The following is a 23,487-nucleotide window of genomic DNA, read 5'->3' on the forward strand; positions in this document are numbered from 1 at the left end:
TCTAGCTCTGGTCCTAGGGCAGGCAGGTCATACGTCTTCTGTAAAATGGGGTAGTGACAGACCCACCTCCACCTACTTTATGGGGTTGGTGTGAAGAACAAACAAAACTATGTTGAAGCAGTATGAAATTTACTCTGGGCGGCATCTCTCATTCATTCAAATATTTCCTTAGCACCTACCATATACCAGGAGCTGCTAAGCCAAGTTAACTAAGACATTGGTCTCTGTAATCTTGGTGGTGTTCATAGTGATAAAAATAAATGACAACTCATCATGATGGAACAAATTATTTATGAGCGTGGAGGTGTACTAAAAGAAGCTTCCAGGGAAACACACACTCCATTCTAGGAAACTGTTCTTCATATGTGATCTCAAACATCTTCCATCATTTTCCAGATTATTTCTCCTTCCCCCTGATTTTTCCTTCTTCCTCCTGTCTGCAGCTTAATGGTTATCTCTTACAACAAGCTCTAACTATAGATAGCAAACTATAGCCACAACGCCACACCTTTCAAATTCCCCCTCCCCCACCCCTCTGTCTCTCAGTAACATTATCTGTAAACATTTTTATCAGGGCTGCTATGAGTTAATGATTTTGTGGAGAACGGGGCAATTCACTGATCTTGAACATTTTTCCTAGTCTCAGGTATGATGTGACCTTTCCTGAGTGGATTTGTAGACTTTAAACAAAGAACAAGATGTGCTACTTTAGAATGTTTACAGTGCCACCACCATTATTCACCCCCCCCACCCCCAACCAGGAACAAAAGAAGAAACTAGAAAAAGGCCACCCTCTCCACCACGCAGTTTCTTCTGAAGGGCTTCTGAGATGAAGCTGAGCTCACACCCTACCTATGTATGCTGTGTTCGCAGCTTCCCTGCACCTGCGGGTTACCTCAGCCGCGCAACGTCATGCTGGATGGCAACTACAGTGACGTGGAGGTGAATGACCTGGGCAACTACATGCCAGAGAATGGCGAGAAGCCAGACAGGATGATGGTGCAGCTCGCCCTGGCCTCGGAGAGGAGCTCCCCCCAGAGGAAAAGTCAGCGGATCAGCTACGTGAGCATGAGAATCGACACCCACGCCATTGATAAATACTCCAGGATCATTTTTCCAGCAGCGTACATTTTATTCAATTTAATATATTGGTCGATTTTCTCATAGATGCCTGTAATTCTGTACATTTCACATTTTTGTGTGTGCACTACAGAAATATCTGTGATATAAAAAGTAAGATTAAGGGGGATATAAAGTTCCCAGGATCCATTCTTGCTCAGCTTTCTGAAACTACCTTGACGAGACACTTTCGGTTTAATTTGCACTTACAGAGGGTCCTTGGGTTGTGACACAGTTCTGTCCCTACAACAGTGACATAACCTGAGTTTTGGTGTAAGTCGAAATACACCCTAGCCTAAGTCAGTTACCTATCCTAACAGTTTTAAAATCATAATCTAGAACATAAAACACAACTAAGCCACAGAAAAAGGAAAAGGACATAAACATACTGTACTGTACACTGTACTATAGTAACAGAAAAAATGAGTGTAAAAAAAAAAATTCCTTATGCTAACAGCATAAGCCGAAACACTCACGTCTCAATATTTTAAAGTTTTTATGGGAATGAGCATCGTAAACTCGAAACGTCATATGTTGAGACTGTTGTAACCCAAGGACCCCCTGAATTTAATTGGCATGTACACACAGCACGATACTAGGTGCTGCAGGAATTCAATACCCATCGCAACGGATGAAAGTTGTTATTGGAACCTCCTGGAAAAACTGCTGGGGTTGTGAGCACAATGTAGTACAACCTCTTTTAAACCCTAGATGCTTATTCACACGAATGATTTCCTTTACGTGAGCATTACATTCTAGGTGGAACTGAGATACATCTAAGTATGAAACGTGCACTTAAAAATCCCTGCTTGGACCAAAATTTGTGCTTCACTTTATAGCCTGTCACCAACTGTTGATGTATTGCCTCGTGTTTGTTTTAATACAGGCAATGATAATATTCCTATCTGGATTTGTATCTTGTGATTCATGACATTTCACCTCTTCACAAGAAAAGCTCTTTAGATTGGGGCACTTGGGTCTGATTTTGGTAGGAATTTCCTCGGTAGGGACCCTTGGAAGATAAGATATAGCAAGCATTTTGTCAGGTTTGTCATAAATAACTAGCCTAGAAAACTTGAGTTTAGTGTTCATTGTGTTATAATTACTGCTTCATATGTCTCCACCTTGGAGCATGTCCTTGTTCAAAGTGAAGTCCTTCCTCAATAACGAGATATCTTTACTGAGGAACTTGGGAACAGACCGATTTCTTTTCTGTGTAAATATTTCAAGAAAATGCATACTTTGAAATTACCTGTAACTTACTAGGATGAAAAATACTCACATGGTTTCTGAAGAGAAAAAGAATACCAAAATGCCAAATAAATGGGAACACATCACTGGACATCTGCAATTATACTCAATAAATACTTGCATTTTCTACGAACCATAAAACAATGGCCACTGATGTCAGGGCATGGGATAAAGGAAAGGGTTCTAATTTGATGCATCATTTTAAACAAATAGCTATTTATACTATATATCCATAGGATCAACCCTACTGAACTTACCCAAACAGCATTTGTTTGAAACTCACTTTAGTAAAGTGAATGTTATAAATAAAAGTCATTTTCATTCCAAATTAATTTGACTAATTTATACTAAATAATGTGGTATTTTTTCATATGCAGGGAGGGCTATATACTTTATGCCCATTTGAAAAAAGACATATTTGCACAAATCTTAGTTATAAGGCAATTTCCCATTTTTTTTCCAATGATAGCTCATCAAAAGAAAGACATTTATGACACTCAAGTAAATAAACTTAAAGGAATATAGAAGAAATGTTAACTTTTAATATTAAAATTATTTTTAAAACATTACTTTTTTATGCTTATTGTTTGAAAAAATTTTGATCTTTAGAGACATCTTTGCCAGAAGCTTCTTCCTCATGATCAGGGCCACTCTGACTCATCTAGCAGGTTTCCATGATCCATCACCCAAACTTCCATCTCCCTTGATTGGGACACTCCACTATCTGAACCAGCATACAGGATGCAATGTTGGTCTGCTCTAGCTGCCACAGCAAAGTACCATAGACTGTGTGGCTTAAACAACAGGCTTGAGTGAGGGCTCACCAGTTTGAGTGTGGGGTCGCCGGCTTGAACATGGAATCATAGACATGACCCCATGGTCACTGGTTTGAGCTCAAAAATCGCTAGCTTGAGCCCAAGGTCACTGGCTTGAGCAAGGGGTCAATCACTCTGCTGTAGCTCCCCAGTCAAGGAACATATGAAAAAGCAATTAATGAACAACTAAGGAGCTGCAATGAAGAATTGATGCTTCTCATCTCTCTCCCTTCTTGTCTGTCTCTATCTGTCCCTCTCTCTCTCTCTTGTGAAAATTTTAATTTTAGCTATAAGTTAATGTATTTTCCACACCATGTCCTTACTTTTCACGTAAAAGAAATCTGACTCCTTTAAGATTAACAAACAAGCATGCCCTCCTCCTTCATCAAAAAAGATGGCAGAAAAAAAATCATCACTTCTTCTTAATGATCCATACATGGCTCCTAAATCTTCCTTTTATTCTACTCTATTTACAAACTCTTCTTCTTGAAGTTTCAATTTAAAGTCCTCTCTGATTCTTTCCAGCAACTCCGGTTTAAAAATAACATCCAACGCAGTCATTGCCAGAGCTTTGGCTACACGCAAAGTGTAGAACTGAGCTTCTTGTGATCCTAAAAGATAAAGAAAATAAATTAAAATACTTCTATATTTATTATAAATGTATTAGTTTCCAGGTTAACTCTCAATCACCTCTCCACTGCCCCCCACAATACAGTGTTTTCTGAGGTGATGTTAGGTAATGTAATAATAATCAGTTAATCAGAAAGGCAGCTACTACTATAAAAAGAGAGCACATGCCAAAACATTCACCTCTCATAACACTTACCTGCAGCTTCAGTATATTGTTCGGTATGATTCAAGGCATTAGATCCAATGTAAAAATATGGATGAATCCCAGGAACCACAAAACTAACATTTCCAAAGTCAGTAGATCCTTGGAAAAGTAAGACAATTCATGAATTTCTAATTGCTAATCCAACAGATACTAGCTCATACATACCTTATTCAATCTCTTTAGCACCTGTCAGGATTTACTGTTCCTTTCCTTCTAGAAATTATCCACTCCTTTGATTTCCATGACTCTACTCTCTACTGATTGTCTGGCTTTCTCCGATCGCTCTATCTCTTCTTTTAGATTGCTTCCTTTGCTGGTCCCCTAAGTGCTAGTGATCCTTAGGGTTATATGGGCAGCCTCAGCAACTGTTTTAGTTTCCTTTCAGATATTGATGATGCCTAAATCCCCAACCTAGACATCTTTTGGGAATTCCTGATTCAACAGGCTACTGGACAGCTCCCCTTAGAAGCACCTCAAATTTAACATACTAATTATTAAGACCAACACCCCCAACCCCAACCTGCTCATTGTCTTGAACTCCATATCTTAATGAATGACAGTGGCATCCCATTTTTATCACCAAGTCTTTCCAAGTCTATGTCATCAACATCTGTTATTATATTTTAGGAGATACATATCTATGATACAAATATATTAGTAATCAGGTTTTTTTTAGTAATAATGTTTTTAAAAGGAAAAAATCTAAAATAACCTCCAATACACTTATGATTATTTACATTTTAATAGTTGTTTTCTATTTCTCAAAAACCAAAAATGACCTTACGTAATGAAGTACTTAGGAGCCTAAACATTAATGACTAAGAGAATTAAAATTCTATTTCCTCTTTCAGCTTATATAAACACTTTGTTTTAATTCAGTGAGAGGAGGGGAGGCAGAGACAGACTCATGCACGCATCCCAACCGGGATCCATATGGAAAGCCCACCAGGAGCGATGCTCTGCCCATCTGGGGTGTTGCTCTGTCATTCAGCAACTGAGTCTTTTGTAGCACCTGAGGTGGAGACCATGGAGCCATCCTCAGTGCCAACTGAGGGGTCAACTTGCTCCAATCGAGCCATAGCTGCAGGAAGGGGAGAGAGAGAGAGAGAGAGAGAGAGAGAGAGAGAGAGAGAGAGAGAAGAGGGCGAGGGGTGGAGAAGCAGATGGGTGCTTTTCCTGTGTGCCCTGACTGGGAATTGAACCTGGGACATCCACATGCTGGGCCGACGCTCTACCACTGAGCAAACTGGCTGGGGCCTTAAAACTATTTTTTGTAATGGAGTGATCACTTAGTAAGTAATATAATGTCTAATCAGTAGGGTATACACTTGAAACTAATATAATATTGTATGTCAAGTATAACTGAAAAATAAAAAGTTATTTAAAAAAATGAGAACAAAGCAAATTTAAACACTAGAAATATTTAGACTATAAAGCAAAAAGTATGTTGGCTATTTCTAAAGACAAATCTGCTCATTTGACACTCTACATTCACTGAAGTATTCATTAGTTTCCTTCCCCATTAAGTTTGTGAAAAACAGCCCTGGTTGGTTGGCTCAGAGGTAGAGTCTGGGCCCGTAGTGTGGGTGTCCTGGGTTTGATTCCAGTCAGGGCACACAGGAGAAGTGACCATCTGCTTCTTCATCCATTCTCCTCCTTCTCTCTCTCTCCTTCTCTCTCTCTCTTTCTCTCTCTGTCTTCCTCTTCCAGCCATGGCTTGAATGGGTTCAAGAAAGTTGACCCGGGCACTGAGGATGGCTCCATGGCTTCACCTCGGGCACTCAAGTAGCTGAGTCGCTAAGCAACGGAGCAACAGCCCCAAATGAGCAGAGTATTGCTCCCAGGGGGCTTGCCAGGTGGATCCCTGTCAAGGCACATGCCTCCCTGCCTCTCACTCAATAAAATAAATAAATAAATAAATAAATAGTAAAATTTTTTTAGAAATTTGTGAAAATATCATTTAAAACATCATCAATACCTCTCTACCTTCAAGCTATTAAACAAAACCACTTAATCAAGCCCTGGCCCGACAGCTCAGCTGGTTAGAGCATCATCCCTAAGTGCATAGGTTGCTAGTTCAATTCCCAATTGGGGCAAATATAACAACAGATTGATATTCCTCTCTCTTATCTATCTCTCCCTTCTGCTCTCACTAAAATCAATATAAAAACATTAAAAAAAAACCATTTAGTCAAGATGGTATTTCCCTTCCTCAAATAAAGTAATATAAAAGAGAACTTAATTACCTGAAGAGCCATTCAAAACTGCATCATCTTCTGAAATGAACTCTATTCCCAACTTTTCTCCATTTTCAATATAAGCTTTCCTCAGGCTCTTATTGGGAAGGACATTATAATAATCATGTGCTCCACCTTTAATTTCTACCTAATAAAATATCAAAAAACAAATTTTGGGTAGAGCATTGGCTGGGTGTATGGAAGTCCCAGATTTGATTCCCGGTCAGGACACACAGGAAAAGCAATCACCTTCTCCACCCCTTTCCCCCACCCTCCCTCCCATAGCCATGGCTCAAATAGTTCAAGCAAAGTTGGTCCTGTGTGCTGAGGATGGCCACTCTATGGCCACGCTTCAGGCACTAAAATAGCTTGGTTGCCAAGCAATGGAGCAGCAGCTCCAGTGTAGAGGGCGGAGCAATGCCCCAGCAGAGGGCTTGCCAGGTGGATCCTGGTTGGGGTGCATGCAGGAGTCTGTCTCTCTGCCTCCCCGCCTCTCACTTAATAAAAAAAGAAAAAAATTTTGTTGAAATAAAAATCTCAAATTCACTACCTAAATTACAAACCAGCAATGGTTTTTAAATAGAGAGAGGTTAAGAGGAAGCATGTTCCCTTCTGGATATAAACTCTCTCAAATCTCTTACCTTACAGAAATAATGTATCTTCTATAACCAGAGTTTCTAGGACTCTCTCTCCTTTGTTATGAATGCACCAAAACACATAATGTTACCTAGCTCTAATAGCCAGTGAGTCTTAACTTCAGTCACCTAAGTAGGGTATGGGAGGGAGTCAGGACTCGCTACTTTAACCAGCCTCCCCAAGTAATTCTGATGCAGGTGGTCCAAAAACCACACTCTGAGAAACACTGCTCTGGAATGTAGCCTCTACAAGAAAGAAATTGAGCTTTACTAATATTCAATTTACAAATTGATACTCACACCATTGCCTGGTCTGAAAGGTATGAAGGTACCCTGAGAGTAAAAGACTCACAACTCAGAGATCTAGTTTTGATCAGATCAAAATGGGCAATACTCCCTCAAACTAAAGATAACACCTAGAACATTAATAAAAGCCAATTATAAAATGGCAGAGATGACATTTATTCTTAGGAACATCTAAGTGAGAAACAATGATAACCTAATCAGATATTACAAGTCAGCCAAAATATAAAAAGTTACTAAAAGACTACTTAAAATATAGATTTAAATCTAATAACAATGAACTTTCTCCTAAGGGAATATTATACTTGAAATACTAGCTAATGATAATAGTTCATGTATTTATTTTATAAATAAATATTTAAAACATTTATAATTATAAATAAACAAGGGATAAATGCTTAATGTTTTACTCTTTGGACACTTAACATATCCTACCTGAGAATCACTGTTACTGTCTGAGACACAACTACTATCTGAATAAATCATACATCTCCAGTCTCGTGAGGGCAGACAAAAAATAAGGTATTATATATGAGGGTTAAACCCTAACTCTTTATAAACATTACCTCATTTAATTCTCACATGAACCCTAATATAAATTATAGAATCACCATTTTTCAAGAGAAAATGGAGGCCAAAAGACATTAAATAATGTTTCCAAAAGTTACAGAATCAATGAGGCTGAGAGGCTGAGATCCAGATTTTGTCTCTCCAACTAGACGACTGGCACGCAGCAGGGCAAACTGTATATCATTGTGTAACTTTCCCATGCCACTGCACGCCCTACATTATTGGTACATAAATGTTACTGACTTCATGGAGCAAATGAACAAACCTCTTGACTAACTTCTGTGTCTATTTTAACTTTCATTCCAGCAAGCATAAGTATTTATATCCCTACTACACATATCTAGAACTTTGCCAAAAATAGCTTTTGCTGATTTTGCCATAGTTTCCTTTATAGAAACTATACAAACTACATAGAGCAATTCTAAAAGCATAACTACCAATAAGGAAGGCTATAACTTGTAAAAAGGCAGGAATTCTAGCTCAGCACTATCAGTTATGGTAATTACTGTGTAACAAGGTGACTCTAGTCTTCCTTGTATAGACACTGAGTAAAATAAGTGACGACTTTCACATCAACTACTCAGTCAACAGATTTTACATATTCAAGACAACACCAAATGAAAAAGAAGTAAGGTTCTAATCTAATTTAATGGAAACAACCCCAGCCCACATATATACCTCTGATTACAATTTAAATTAACTCTTAAAAGTTCTTACTGTACACCCCGTAGCCAAAGCCGCAGCTCTGAAGCCATCTTCTGCCTTTTTGGTCAAAACCTGAAGTTCTTTCATTGAGGGTGCACGGAAGTAATAGATTAATTCAGAGTAAGAGGGAATGATATTGGGTTTTACACCACCATTTTTTATTATACCTATAAAAAGAACCAAATTACTGAAATTGAGCTTGGAGACCATTTCTTTCAGCTTAAATATACCCATAAAGTTTTCTAGCCAATATGTACATAAAGAAAAATAATTTAAACTTATTTGCTTTGCAGATATACCAACCAAAGATTTTGTTGTACTACAAAAGTTTCTATACCTAGGGTGATACTTCTAGCCAACAGGAAAAGAAATAATATTAATAGGAAGAAATAATAGCATAAAGTCCATATTGTATACATGTACTTTATGCTAAGGAATTTATAAGAAATTATGATTCCTGACTATAAAAAATGGATAGAAATTTTATAACTATATTAAGCCTTCTGGAAAATACTTTTATTTCAGTAGGTTTTATTACAGCTGTACATTTTTATAAACTTGTGACATAAGAGAAAAAATCCTGATGGTGTGAAGTTTTATAATTTCCCTTGTGCCTCAAAAATCCCATCAGAATTTTAAAAGGCATTTGACTCTAGGAAATAATTTTCATAACAAGAAGAAACCAATGTAGATCAAAGATCACTAAATACTATTAATTGTTAAAACAAATGCATTTATTTGAAACTACACAAAGAAGGAAGAGTTATCCATTCAAAGTCATAACTAAAGTACATATGCAACATCTAATTTTATACGACCAGCTTTACTATAAATATACTTTTTTACCTACTGATGTGTGTTCCTTTTAAAGAAGCTAAGGTAGGAGATTAATAAAAGTGTAATTACAAACTAATTTAACCCTATCACAAAAATCAGGTAAAAAATAGGTATTATAGTATACTTTCCCAAATCATAAGGAAGTAAACTAAAAAATAAATTTGTACTTTCAAGATAGTACTTATTAGTGTCTCTATATTAAGGTGATACACATAATTTTAAAAGATGCTATTGAGGATTAACAGCATATATTGGAATATTCATATTAAGTACATAAGATGTTTCTAATTTTAAAAAAATCAACTATTAATTATTTGCATTGAAATATAGTAATCATCATTTATCACGCAAAATATCTGACATTCATACCGTGAACTCTCCAGGCTGGTTTCATTTGCTGTCTTAACACAGACAGGTTGTTGTAGGCAAGAACAGCAGCGTCCAATGCATTCACTCCCTCCCAGGGGTAAGCAGCAGCATGAGATGCTTTTCCATAGTACTTCACAGTCACACTAGAAAATAAAACAGCATTTAGAATTACTTTTTAAAATATTTCTAAAGTAAGAAAATGCAAGTAGTTAGAATTATCTAACTAGTATTCAAAATAATTTACACTGCTAGAATCTTTAATTGCAAATCATTTGCAGCAATAACATCAATTTATGTAGCTTAGTTGTAGTTTATTATTACACAACACAGAGACTGACACAAAGAAGGCATTCCCCCCCCCAAAAAAAACAGCGAAAGAAAAAGAGAAACTGTGATCAACTGACCTCCTATACAAATTAAATTTGTATACAATTCAATTCAAACAACTATGCAATACTGTATTAGGTGCTAGAATTACAAAAAAGATGACTCCTATCTCTTTCTGCACTTTATTGTGACAGCTCTATACCAAAAGTCTGCAAAGACTCAGATAATACTATCTTCAGGGAGGGGGAAGGTCAAGGAAAGAGAAAGGAGACATTTGAAATGGGTTGGACAATCTCTAAAAATCAGATTTTACTCACATGATAAGATACTCTAGTATTAAGTCAGTTGTTCCTGACCAATATTTTACTAATGTTCCAAAATACCTGTATTGCTGATACCTTAGAATTTTATAAATTATTGTTTTTCCACTTCATAGAGTTTGCATACCAGTCTAACTACTCAGATACAATAAATAACATTAATAATAATAATAATAATAATAGCAGCCCGGTTTGGGTAGTTCAGTTGAGCATCGTCCTGATATGCAAAGGAGGTTGCAGGTTGAATCCCCAGTTAGGACACATGTGGGAACAGCGATGTTTCTGTCTCACTCTCTCTCCCTTCCTGTCTCTAAAATCAATAAACAAATTAAGAAATAAAAAGGTTTAGAAAATGAATTGCATACTAGTTAATGATGAGTTGCTTATAAAATATTTTAAAGCCCAACTGATTAATAGTACCCACATTTAAATGATAAAAAAGCCACTCTAGACTCTATTTTTTAATGGGCTAGTTTCAGGAGTCCTTAGAAAGCTCATGGTATTTCCTGACTGATACCAAACATTCTGTTAGTAAAACAAAAACAAGTAATACCAACCAAATAGATTTTTCAGATTTTACAATACCTGCTGTTTCCTCAAATTACATCTTATCACCATCACCCTGAAACTTGAATTTTAACAACACTGTGATAATTTATAGCATGGAAAAGAATGTCCTTTATGAAAACGACTCTAGCACCACTTCTATGGTTCAGGTCTATGTACAATTAAAGCACAATAAACTACATGAGAATAAATGTTAATGATTGTTTTCTATTAGCATTAGTATTTTGGGCTTTTATGAACAAAATGATTCATTTGTTCAAAAATGATTTTCAATACACAGTTTGTAATTTAAAAAAGCAATAACCAGACCAAAAACCTATTTAGCAGAATATTTCAGGGTGGAAGTTTTCCTTTAAAAGTTAATTTATACATGTACCTACTTAAGTCTATAAATATATTTAAAAGTTCTGGAAGGATACATACATACCTTTAGAAAAAAAGGACCAGATGTGGGAAAGGTGGTCAGTAGGGGCATAGTGCTTTATATTATTTATTGTTAGAGATTTTTAGGATGAACAGATTAGTAATTTTTTAATATTAAATTTTTTTTATTGATTTATTTTAACTAGAGAGGAAAGGAGAGAAAGAGACAAGAACATAGATCTATTCCTGTATGTGCCCTGACTGGGATATCTGGCCAGGGCAGTAATTTTTGAAATTTTAATTTTTGTTCATGTTCTCGTTTCCATCTGAAAAGATGGCCAATGAAAAATATCTAAGAAGCCAGACACTAAGAAAAGGCCTGAGGCCAACTTTCAAAATCAAGGCCAAGAACTCTAGCTCTAAGTCCTGGAAGCTAATAGACTGCAAAGCCTGACCACAACAGAGGCCCCTTCTGGCCAGAGGCACTGGCAGATTTCTAATTGTTAAGGTTACCAGAGGTGTACGAGTGTACCCACCCCTGAAACCAAAGTTCAAAGATTCTTCCTACCGTCATAGCACCAATTCCCAGTGATAGAAACAAAGATACCACAATAGTTATAGTAGTTGCCTTCTGAAAACAAAGCCTTGTGGCTGAAATTTCTAGTGCACAAAATTCAAACCACCTCAATAATGCATGCTCCTAGATATTTAAAAGTGAGTTCTTCAACACAGAGATAAATAAAAGAATTCAGCACCAGACACACCAGAAGAGCACATACTGTCAAATTCCACTCAAATCCATAGCTACAGTACAGTTTCTGTATTCTCGCTCAGGAATTTATCCTCTTTGCAAAGAACTCAAATTAAAATAAGTAAACCGGAAAAGTATGTTTTCTTCCTGAGTCTAATAAAGCTGTCTCTTGCAAATCTAGCAAGTTGCAAAGCCAACTTCATATCAAAGACTAGGTGTTTTCCAGAAACCATATTAACTCTCAGACAGCTCAAAATAGAGTGTAAGTACCAACATATTCTGTTTGCTATTCTTATACTTTTTAGGCACTATTTTAATGGTCCAAATATGATTTATATTAAATATCAATTAGAAGGGGCTTACCAAATATGATTCAATGGAAATCAAGAAGACAGCGCATCATTATCTTTCAGTTTACATTTCATTTTTTTTTTTTTTAGCGAGAGAGCGACAGAGAGAGGGACAGTTAGGGACAAACAGGCAGGAAGGGAGAGAGATGAGAAGCATCAATTCTTCATTGGGCATCTTAGTAGTTCATTGATTGCTTTCTCATATGTGCCTTGATGGTGGGGGGAACTCCAGCTGAGCGAGTGACCCCTTGCTCAAGCCAGCGACCTTTGGCTTCAAGCCAGTGACCATGGAGACATGTCTATGATCCCACACTCAAGCCAGCGACCCCGCGATAAAATGGGTGAGCCCACGCTCAGGCCTGATGAGCCCACATACAAACCAGGTTGGGGTGTAGAACCTGGGTCGTCAGCGTCCCAGTCCAATGCTCTATCCACTGCACCACTGCCTGGTCAGGCTCTATTCAGGCTCAATTTACTTTTTAAGTGTATACATATGGAGTCCAGTTAAGACAGAAAAGTATGCCTGACCAGGACGCTGAGGACCCAGGTTCAACACCCCAAAGCGGCCAGTTTGAGTGTGGGCTCATCCAGCCTGAGGGCGAGCTCACCTGTTTTAGTGCGGGGCTGCTGGCTTGAAGCTCAAGGTCGCTGGCTTGAGCAAGGGGTCACTCGCTCGGCTGGAGCTCCTCCCATCTAGGCACATATGAAAAAGCAATCAATGAACAACTAAGGTGCTGCAATGAAATATTGATGCTTCTCATCTCTCTCCCTTCCTGCCTCTTTCTCTCTCTGTCTCTCTCTCTCTCTCTCTCTCTCTCTCACACACACACACACACACACACACACACGTGCTCTAGAGACAGAGAAAAGCCAATGTGAAGAGACAGAGAGAAAACCATGTGAGGATAAAGGCAGATATTAGACTTATGTTGCCATAAGCCAAGAAATGCCTGGGGCTACAAGAGGCAGTAAGGATCCTTCCCTACAGGTTTCAGAGGGACCTTGGCCCTGTCACCTGATTTCAGAATTTATGTCTCTAGAAGTGTAAGACAATAAATTTCTGTTCTTCTAATAAAAATTCTAATAGTCTGTTTTCCACTAAGTTCATTCAACATGATTACTTACTCATGTTCAGCCACATCAGGTAGATAAGCAGCATTCTCTTGGGATGGATGGGCCATAAAAACAACATCAAGATTTTTAAAAGCCCCTGCTTCAATTAAATCAATTTTCCCACCACCATCTTCTTCTGCAGGAGTTCCCAGGACAATTACCTAGAAGGAAATACCTGTGTCAGAACAAAATAACAAAAAAATCCTAGTGGGAAAATATCAAACAAGTTCTCTTGCATATGTATTCAGGATCTACATTAAAGTATTTAAAATATGAAGAGATGTTTTGTTCTCTGACAGTGCAGTGGGCATAAATCTATAGTGCTAAAGTAATAGTTTTAATTTCCACTATGATACCAATATGGTGTAAAGTATGTACTAAAGCTACTAGAGGAAACTTTTCCTAATTTTACAACTCAACTTTACAGAACTAGTGGCAAACACGAAAAAAGATAAATACTATATACTAAGTTCCTCGAAAAAAATTTTTTAAGAGATCATTTTGATTTTTTGAAGACTATTCATTTTTAGAGGGGGGGGGGAAGAGAGAGAAAGAGAAGGGGGAGGAGCAGGAAGCATCAACTCCCATATGTGCCTTGACCCGGCAAGCACAGGGTTTTGAACTGGCGACCTCAGTGTTCCAAGTCGACGCTTTATCCACTGCACCACCACAGGTCAGGCTCAAAATTCTTTAAGACTCAATTCTTAAAGCATCTTCTTGACTAAGTCTTTTAGTATAAGTATATAATTATTCATAAGCACTTTATTCATAAAGAACTTTCCAGTTACTTATTAGTTCTCCTCACAACAATCCTGTGAAGCAGGTGAGTGACCTGTATTATTTTAGGGAGGGTAGTTTTGAGGCATAGGGTGAAGTGTCTTGCCCCAGGTCACAGAGCAAATCTTTAGGGAGAGCTGGGATTAGATGTGCAGGCCTGTTCCTTACTGAGCTGCCTCATTAAAAGATCTTAATTTGTTAACCCTTTATGAAGCGCATGAAATAAATCTTAAGACCATGGTTAGAAATGTCCATCTATTACACAAACTTACTAATTCGATTCCACCAGTTCAACCAGGCAGATTTACTGGTCACCAAACACCTAATTAAACAAAAGAGAACTTTGCAGAATAAACATTTTACTTTATATTTAAGTTTAACTTCTTCAAACAATTTTTAAAGCAAAGAAAAAGTATCTATAAATAACTAATATACTTTCAAGATTATGTAAAAGAACACAATAAAAATAGCTGGAAACAGCCTTGGATTGCCAAAGGAATCACATCAATTTCATTTTCAGGTAGGACAGATAACCTTGCTAAAAAAAAACTCAGCATTACCATTCAAAATCAGAAATGTATACATTTCCCAAAGTATAGCTTTCTTTAGAAGTTATAAAGCACCCCGACTCTTAAATTAAGCTGCTTTAAACTCTTAACCCTTGACTAGTTAAACTTGATGACTTCTCAAGTTACATCTTGCCAACTTCTCTGAACTTCTCATAAACCCAGTTACAGCTAAATCTTTCCAGAGTTCCATGCAATGGCAAAGGATGTCCCACCCAAAACAAAACAAAACAAAAACCTAACCAGAAACAAAAACAAGTGCAGAGACAGAAAAGGAGAAGGCAGCTAAACAGAAAAAGTCACAAAAGAGAAATGTTAGGATAAAAGTGAAAGGTTACTGACACTGGGAAGAATGGGCTAAAGAATAAAATACAATTAGTCTTTCCTTTAACGTGAATAGGGATGACTGCGTCTTAGCTCACAAAATGAAAAATATACCATCTGGAAAATGGAAAAACACAGTAACACAAGATTAAATTTGTCTTATGGCAAACATAAACGACATTTCCCCGTTCTTATCAAAATCACGAAAAATACATTGACTCAAAGATCAACTCATCTATGCAGTAAATGTTTATTCGCTTCCCCATTTTTTTTTTTTTGTATACTTCTAGAGGTTTGTTAGTTCTAACGACTGATACTACCCCAACCAAAAACCAATGATTCGAATCACAACAGCTCCTGTGACTGCCACACAGAAAAGATTTTGAGGGAGACTAAAGAAGAGGGCTCTACGTTTCCCTACAATAACCACTTCCTCCCGAGACCGCACAACCGCGTCAGCAGATTGCGGTGGCCTCTGTTACCAAAAATAAGCCGTACGAAAACCAGGCTTTAAGTTCTTTCCTAAAGGAGAAATCACTCAATTCTTTACAACTATCTGGAGAAAACAAGCCCAAAATTCTGCCGTGTCGCTAGGTCGGCAACTCATGAAGTTTTATCCAGGGATTCTGCCTTCCAGCAGAGTGGAGACTTAGACGTCCAGTGCGGCCCCTCACACCTGCCCCAGGGCAGGAGGACACAGGCGCGCACGGAATGCTCCGGGTCCTGCCAGTCCCCAGTCGGTCCCAGCCGGGACAGGTGATGGCGTCCCGTGCCCGCGCCCCCCCTCACCTTCACCGGAGGAGGAGGCCCGGGGAGGCCCTCCAGAGCCCCCTTCACCCCCAGTGCCGCCGCTGCCCCGACCTCGGCGATTAGGTTGTGGCCGCACGCGTGCCCGATGCCGGGCAGGGCGTCATACTCGCAGAGAAAGCCCAGATGCAGCGGGCTCGTCGCCGACCGGACCCCCGGCGGCTCCCACTCGGCGCGGAAGGCCGTGGCCAGATGGTAGTGCGGCTGCACGGTCCACGAGGCGGCCGGTGGCTCGCCCTGGAAGAAGCTGGTCAGCACCCCGTGAGCTCGGTGCTCCTCGTAGGCCAGCTCGGGCTCGCTCCAGATCGCGCGGCTGAGGGCCCCCAGGCGCTCGGCCGCTCCGTCGATGTGCTCCGCGGCGCGCAGCTTCAGCAGCTCCAACTCGGGGGCGCCGCCGCGGGCGCCCCCCTCCACAGGCCGCTCCTCTCCAGGTCTCATCGTACCGAGAGCAGATTACAGGTCAGCACTCCGCTCGAGCGCCACCCGGACGACTCCCTCCTCGCGCACCCCGCGCCTGCGCACGCTCCCAGAGTCTGCGAGAACTGTGCGGCGCGCGAAGGCCGGCTCCACGTCCCGCCGGACACGGGTCTTCCATCCCCGAGACCCCGCCTCCAGCGCCTCGCGGGGAACGGGGCCCGCCCCTTCTGCAGCCGCAGGTGCTCCGCCGCGGGGCGGGGCGGGGCGGGCAGCGCTGGGAAGAACAAGGGGTTCAGGGACTCATCTCCCTTCTCCTTTCTCTTAAGCTGTCCTGATAACTGAATTAAGCTATTAAGTTATTATTTTCTGTTGTTGCTTATTTCCCGCAGCGGCAGAATGAGAACAGATTTATTGATTAATAGGCGTAAGAGACCATGTGGAATATAGTCCCTTGAAAAACACCATTCGCCTTTCTAGAACAGTAATTTAAAAATATACAAGTTTTTAGCTCATAAAACTACAAAGAACACTGGTTTGTAGACGCTGTGTACTTAAGTTTTTGCTACTGCCACCACTTTCTTATCCTTGAGGTTGCTGTATTATTTAAAAGCTGTAACTACACTGTGAACTATAGTTTTCTCATTAGAATCAAAACTTACTGGCATAGCAAGTGTCTAGTATAGCATCTGGAATATAGAAAGCACATATGTACTAGAAAGTATAGTCTATTTAAGTAGAATAGAACTAAGAATTTTAAAATAAGTATTTTAAAGTCCCAAATCAGAGTTAATGAAAAGATTTATGGTCATAATTATTCACATTATGTTGATTTGGCTGTTTTGACTAGCAATAGCTTTGAAAGAACATATGGCTAGTTTCCTTTATAACTTTGATGCTGAACTCAAGTAACACGATATGTGTGGCTGGTGTTCACATGACTGGGTTCTAAGTTACCCAGTGAAGAAATTGAAGATGCCATACTCTTCTTTTTGGCCAGAGTGAAGCACAGAGTCTGAAAAACTGTCCTTGAAGCCATACCTATTAATAGATTAATAGCACTGCAGAAATGTATATTCTAAGGTGTTCCACATTGTAGAGGAGGAACTGTTGTGTCCAGGACATTACTGCACTCTGATCCATGAGCAGGCCCTGGGCCAGAAAGGAGATTTCTTACTATAAACTCCCTTTAGAGACTATCTGATTGTAATCCATGTTCACTCTGACTTATCAGAATCCCTTCCCCTGCCTCGGCTAAGTGGCGGTTCCTTGAGCAGACAGTTGCCCTGACCTGGTCAAGTGCATAAATCTCCATACTTGGTATCATTCACATACTAGTATCTGTGACTGTCCCATCTGGTTCTACATAATTCTCTGGCACATGCCTGGTGGGATGGGAATCCATTTTGTCTTGAAGCCACCCAAGACCACCCCGTATAGAAGTTTCACTTAATGAGCTCTACTCCCACTACTTTTCTCAGCACCTAAATGGTATGGTGGTGTTACAATCCTTCCTTTTTGTTAATAAATATTTGAATAATAGTAGCAATTAACCACTCAACTATGCTAACTACCTACAGACACGGTGTATGTCAATGTTATGTATTATGTTTTTTTACTAGAAACAAAAAAATATTAGAATACCTCCCTTCCTTTAGCTGCTGCTATAATCTGAAAAAAAATCACTAACTAGAATTCAGTATTAAGATGTTAATTTTAAATTTGTTTCAGAAAGGATGTGTGTGTGTGGGGAACAGGGATAGTTCTCATAGAATGACTGTTTTTTGTTTGTTTGTTTGTTTGTGACAGAGACAGAGAGAGGGACAGATAGGAACAGACAGACAGGAAGGAAGAGAGATGAGAAGCATCAATTCTTCATTGCGGCTCCTTAGTCTCCTTAGTTGTTCATTGATTGCTTTCTCATATGTGCCTTGATGGGGTGGGGGACTACAGCAGAGCAAGTGACCCCTTACTCAAGCTAGCGACCTTTGGTCTCAAGCCAGTGACCATGGGGTCATGTCTATGATCCCACGCTCAAGCCAGCAACACCGTGCTTAAGCTGATGAGCCCGTGTTCAAGCCTGTGACCTCAGGATTTTGAACCTGGGTCATCTGTGTCCCAGTCTAATACTCTATCCACTGCACCACCACCTACTGAGGCTGGAGGACTGGTTTTAAAGTATAAAGATACCTCTTCCTTTGCTGCTCAAATAATCAGCTGCCATCACAACCAATTCAATAACTTTCAGAACAGGAAATTAAGGACAAATGAGTGCTTTGGTGGGAAGAGTAAATCGAAGTTTTTCTTTACTCTGGAAAAGCAACATTATGACTGAAACACTAGCCAAATTTATAAAATGATACTGCATATTATTTTAGACTTCAGATTCTGAAGTCCTTTTGGCAAGACAACAGACTCATATGGTTTATATTCTTTTAATTAGAATAAAATTGCCTGACCAGAAGGTGGTGCAGTGGGTAGAGCAGTGGTCGGCAAACTCATTTGTCAGCAGAGCCAAATATCAACATTACAATGATTGAAATTTCTTTTGAGAACCAAATTTTTTAAACTTAAACTACATAGGTAGGTACATTGTTAATAACTTAATTAGGGTACTCCTAAACTGGCCAAAGAGCCGCAGTTTGCCAACCACTGGGATAGAGCATCAACCTGTGACACTGTGGATCCAGGTTTGAAACCCCAAGATTGCCAGCTTGAGCATGGGCTCGTCAGCTTGGGCACAGGGTCGCCAGCTTGAGCATGAGATCATAAACATGACCCTATGGCAGTGGTGGGATTCAGCTGGTTAGCATTGGTTTAGCAGAACTGATACTTAATTTTTTGTTGAGTTTGGTGAACCAGTTGTTAAAATGGCACTTGTAATCAGGGTTCTCTCTAAGGTGGGTGCCTGGGCAGCTGCCCAATGTGGACATCACAACTTTAAATTCCTTACTCTTTTTTTTTTTTATTCATTTTTAGAGAGGGGAGAGAGAGAGGGAGAGAGAGAGAAAGAGAGAGAGAGGAGAGAGAGACAGAGAGAGAGAAGGGGGGAGGAGCTGGAAGCATCAACTCCCATATGTGCCTTGACCAGGCAAGCCCAGGGTTTTGAACCGGCGATCTCAGCATTTCCAGGTCGACGTTTTATCCACTGCGCCACCACAGGTCAGGCAAATTCCTTACTCTTTTTTAATATTCATCTGCACAATAGCATATTCTAAGCACCTGTAGTAATGTTCATGCTGTCCATAGATGAAAAAAATGTGATGAAACTATGCTTGTGATATTTAATTCTTCATCTCTTAAAACTCATTATACCTTTGATCAAATACTGCACTTTAATCCCCTTGTGTTTGTTACTTCAGTAGAAAGTGAGGACGCCAATCAAAAAGCAATATGGAAAAAGATTCCAAGATGGCAGCAGAGTAGGCAGATGCACAGACTGCCACCTCCCACAACCAAACTGGATTACTGTTGGTCAAATAAGTTTTTAAATATGATATATGTTTGCTCGCTTATAGTTTGCATTGGGTGTGGGGACAGGCAGGGTTGTTATAGCCTAAGGCTTAGTTTTAAGACTAAGCTTTTCCCCACACCCTTGACTGATTGCATGATGTGGGTGGTGCACTCTCATGAGGAATTCCATTATGCCTCAGATAAGTGACTTTGTGTCAGAGACTTTGTATATTAAATTAAAGGTTTTGATTTCTATACTATAAAGTGGAGCAGACCAAGAGCTTTCTCTCTCTCAGTTCCTGAGATTAGCATTAGAGGAGAAAGCAGAGAAAGAAGAGCAGAGAAAGGCCACGTGGAGGAGAGAAGTAGCCAAGATGGTGGAGTGCTGAAGGAGAAGCCAGTTTGTCTAGAGTTTGTACAGAGAAGGAAATGGGAAACAGAGGTGAATAAAGTTGGTGAGGTAGATACCTTTGATTCTAGGAAACTTGGATAAGTCAGTGGCTTTGGGAGCCCTGAATGGAAAGGGAAGTGTTTTCCCACTGTGTGTATTTCTTGCTCGCCAGGTGCAAGGCAGGATTAAGGGGATGGCTCACCAGCTTTTGGCTCCATTGTTTCATTACCGACTGTCCAAATCTAATGCAAACCTGCACTGGCCAGGCAGCTGTGATGGTGGCTGTGGCTACTGGCTTTACAATTACTAATTAATTTAAGAATAATCATCGTGAAAAACCAACTTTGGACTAAAAGAACAGGACTTGAAAACCAAGGAGCACAGAAGAATCCACACCGATTCTGGTAGGAAGTGCAGGAGTGCGGTGGCGGCTCCCCTGCTCCCAACAGTGAGGGGAGGCTGAGGCTGAGGGTCCAGAATGACTCTCATTGCAAGGAGAGAGACCTTAAGAGGCAGGGGTCCTCAGTCTCAGGATCAGAGCCCCAGCCTAGAAACCCAGGGACTGGAGGAAACAGCGAGACAGTATTGAGTGGGGAGAAGAGCGAGAATTCTGTCTGTGGGAAGCGCCTGGCAAAAGAAAGTACAGCCTTAAAGGGACAGCACAGAAAATATTGCTCACAGCCACTTGCCTGGGGCTCCAGGGGCGAGGAGGGCTGAAAGGATTGGTCTTGCATGAAGAGAGTGAGGAGATTGAGACACGGGGACACAAATGGTGATGGTGATGGGGAGAAGAAAACCTGAGCTGAGCTGACTCATTCTCCAGTGCCGAGGTGGCCATAGCTGGGGGAGGGGTCGCTCCCTCTGCCCTGCACAAGCTTAATGTGGAACCAGTTGAACCATTTCCAAAAAGCTCTCCAGCTCCAATCAGCATGAAAGATTGTTCAGAAAGAAGGAAGTAAAGGGGAGGGGCAGTGACTCAGGTTTCCAGGGAGACCTGAGCTACACCTCCCCCTTCATACTGAGAACAGGCCCTGCCCCCGGAGAGGCACTGGGCAGAACACAGATTCAGATTCTCAGAGGTCACACCCACCGCATTCCTGGACACACTTTCAACTAGGGCCAAAACAAAACAACAACAACAAGATACACCCACTTCCCCCCTCCTAAACAAAGAAGCCCCCTGCTGGGATCAGCAAACATAGAAGCTTCCTGCTGGGATCAGCAAACAAACAGCAGGGAAATTAAGACTTTTAAGCAGCTCTCCTAGTTAAGGAGAATTAAAATCCAAGCAACCAGCAGAGTCTGAGGAATAAAGGCCTGGAGGAAAAGCTGCATTCCATAAACCAACCTCAGACCCACAACTCTAACAAGCTTGCAAACCACACACAGTAAGAATGGGAAGACAGAGGAACATAAACTATATGAATCGACCAGAAAATTCCCCAGAAAAAGAACTGAATGAGATGGAAGTAATCAAATTACCAAATGCAGAGTTTAAAATAATGATTGTTAGGATGCTCAAGGATCTTAAAGCTACAATGGATGGACTTAACGAGCACCTAAATTAAAAAAATTGCAAGCATCAAAAAGGACACTGAAATCATACAAAAGAATCAATCCTAAATGGAAATTACAATATCAGAAATGAAGACTACACTATAAGGAATAAATAACAGGCTGGATAAAGCAGAGGATCAAATCAGTGAATTAGAGGACAAGATAAATAAAAACAAAGAAACAGAGCAGCAAAAAGAAAAAAGGCTCAAAAAGTCTGAGGAGCCTGACCTCTGGTGGAGCAGTGGATAAAGCATTGTTGGGCAGATAAAATATATTATGCTCACTTTGTTAAAGATGGTGCTGCTCATGTGGAGGCCGTTGCCCAGGTGATATTAATGTGTGTCTCTGTGGGCTGTGGGCAGGCAGGGTCATTGTAGCCTGGGGCTTGGTTTTGGGGTTAAGCCTTTCCTACCCTTTTTGATGTGGGATGGTACAATCCCATCATGCCTCAGAGAAGTGACTGTATTAGAGACTTCCCTATTTTGTATATTGGATTAAAGGTTTTGAATCTACACTATAAAATGGGGGCAGAACAAGAGCTTGCTCTCTTGGTTCCTGAGATTATCATTAGAGGAGAGAGCAGAGAGGAGAGCAGAAAGAGGCCATGTGGCCAGGAGAAGCAGCCAAGATGGCAGAGTATTGAGTGAGAGGCCAGTTTGTGCAGTTTGATGCTGGAGAAGGAAGGAGATGGGGAACAGAGGTGAATAAGTCTGGTGAGCTAGAAACCTTTGATTCTAGGAAACTCGGATAAGTCAGTAGCTTTGTGAGCACTGAATGTGAGTGGGTTTTGGAGCCCAGTGTGTGGTTTTTGCTTGCCCGCCAGGTGCAAGCTAGGATTAAAGACTATGGCCCACCAGCTTTTGGCTCCGTTGTTTCTTTACCGACTCTCCGAATCCAGTGCGAACCTGCATGGGCCGGGCTGCTGTGATAGTGACCCTGGCCATGTATACTGGCTTTACAATGATCAACCTGGTATGCTGAGGATGCCGGTTCGAAACCCTGCACTTGTCTGGTCAAGGCACATATGGGAGTTGATGCTTCCTGCTTCTCCCCCCTTTCTCTCTTTCTTTCTCTCTCTCACTCACTCTCTCCTCTCTAAAATGAATGAATAAATAAAATATTTTTTAAAAGTCTGAGGAAACTCTAAAAGAACTCTGTGACAATATGAAGAGAAATAACATCTGCATCATAGGGGTTCCTGAAGGAGAAGAGAAAGAACAAGGATAGAGAACCTGTTTGAAAAAATCATAGCTGAAAACTTTCCTAAATTGATAAAGGAAAAAAGTCACACAAGTTCAAGAAGCACAGAGTCTCGATAAAAAGAAACCCAATGAGGCCTACATAAGACACATCATAATTAAAATACCAAAGTTAAGAGATAAAGAAAAAATACTAAAAGCAACAAGAGAAAAGAAGTCAATTATCTATAGAGGAGCCCCCATAAAGATGATATCTGACTTTTCAACAGAAACACTTGAGGCCAGAAGGGAATGTCAAGAAATATTTAAAGTAATGCAAAACAAGAGCCTACAACCAAGACTTCTTTATCCAGCAAGATTATCATTTAAAATTGAAGGAGAAATAAAAAGCTTCCCAGAAAAAAAAAAAAAACTAAAGAATTCATTACAACCAAACCAGTACTGCAGAAAATGTTAAGAAGCTTGCTTTAGAAAGAGCAAAGAAAAAAAGAAATCGAGAAAAAGAGGATTATAGATCTAAAGAATAAATGGC

General features: G+C 40.1%; 2 protein-coding genes across 2 annotated transcripts in view; one reads left to right on the top strand and one right to left on the bottom strand.

Moving 5' to 3' along the window:
• Window positions 1–2,021, top strand: part of GABRR1 (gamma-aminobutyric acid type A receptor subunit rho1) — a 36,008-nt gene extending 33,987 nt beyond the window's left edge. Inside the window, exon 9 of the mRNA XM_066358890.1 lies at window positions 874–2,021. Coding sequence (XP_066214987.1) covers window positions 874–1,167 — 294 coding nt within the window. The 3' untranslated portion in view covers window positions 1,168–2,021. The remainder of the gene's footprint in view (window positions 1–873) is intronic.
• Window positions 1,611–16,510, bottom strand: PM20D2 (peptidase M20 domain containing 2). Its single transcript, XM_066358889.1, has 7 exons — window positions 15,924–16,510; window positions 13,480–13,628; window positions 9,677–9,819; window positions 8,483–8,637; window positions 6,267–6,405; window positions 4,012–4,119; window positions 1,611–3,796 (listed from the first exon to the last, which is right to left on the bottom strand). The coding sequence occupies exons 1-7, from the start codon at window positions 16,377–16,379 to the stop codon at window positions 3,642–3,644; spliced, it is 1,305 nt and encodes a 434-aa protein (XP_066214986.1). The 5' UTR covers window positions 16,380–16,510; the 3' UTR covers window positions 1,611–3,641.
• Between the last annotated feature and the right edge of the window lie 6,977 nt (window positions 16,511–23,487).

The sequence above is a fragment of the Saccopteryx leptura genome, chromosome 1 (assembly GCF_036850995.1).
Source record: "Saccopteryx leptura isolate mSacLep1 chromosome 1, mSacLep1_pri_phased_curated, whole genome shotgun sequence".
NCBI classification, from domain to species: Eukaryota; Metazoa; Chordata; class Mammalia; order Chiroptera; family Emballonuridae; genus Saccopteryx; species Saccopteryx leptura.

What these genes read in the sequence shown, in the direction of transcription:
- PM20D2 (XM_066358889.1), bottom strand. Translation starts at nt 16,379, where the DNA reads ATGAGACCTGGAGAGGAGCGGCCTGTGGAGGGGGGCGCCCGCGGCGGC. An exon ending in ACCAGCCTGGAGAGTTCACG is followed by an intron (nt 8,638 to 9,676) that starts GTATGAATGTCA and finishes TTCTTTTTATAG; the next exon opens with GTATAATAAAAAATGGTGGT. An exon ending in ACAATATACTGAAGCTGCAG is followed by an intron (nt 3,797 to 4,011) that starts GTAAGTGTTATG and finishes TTTATCTTTTAG; the next exon opens with GATCACAAGAAGCTCAGTTC.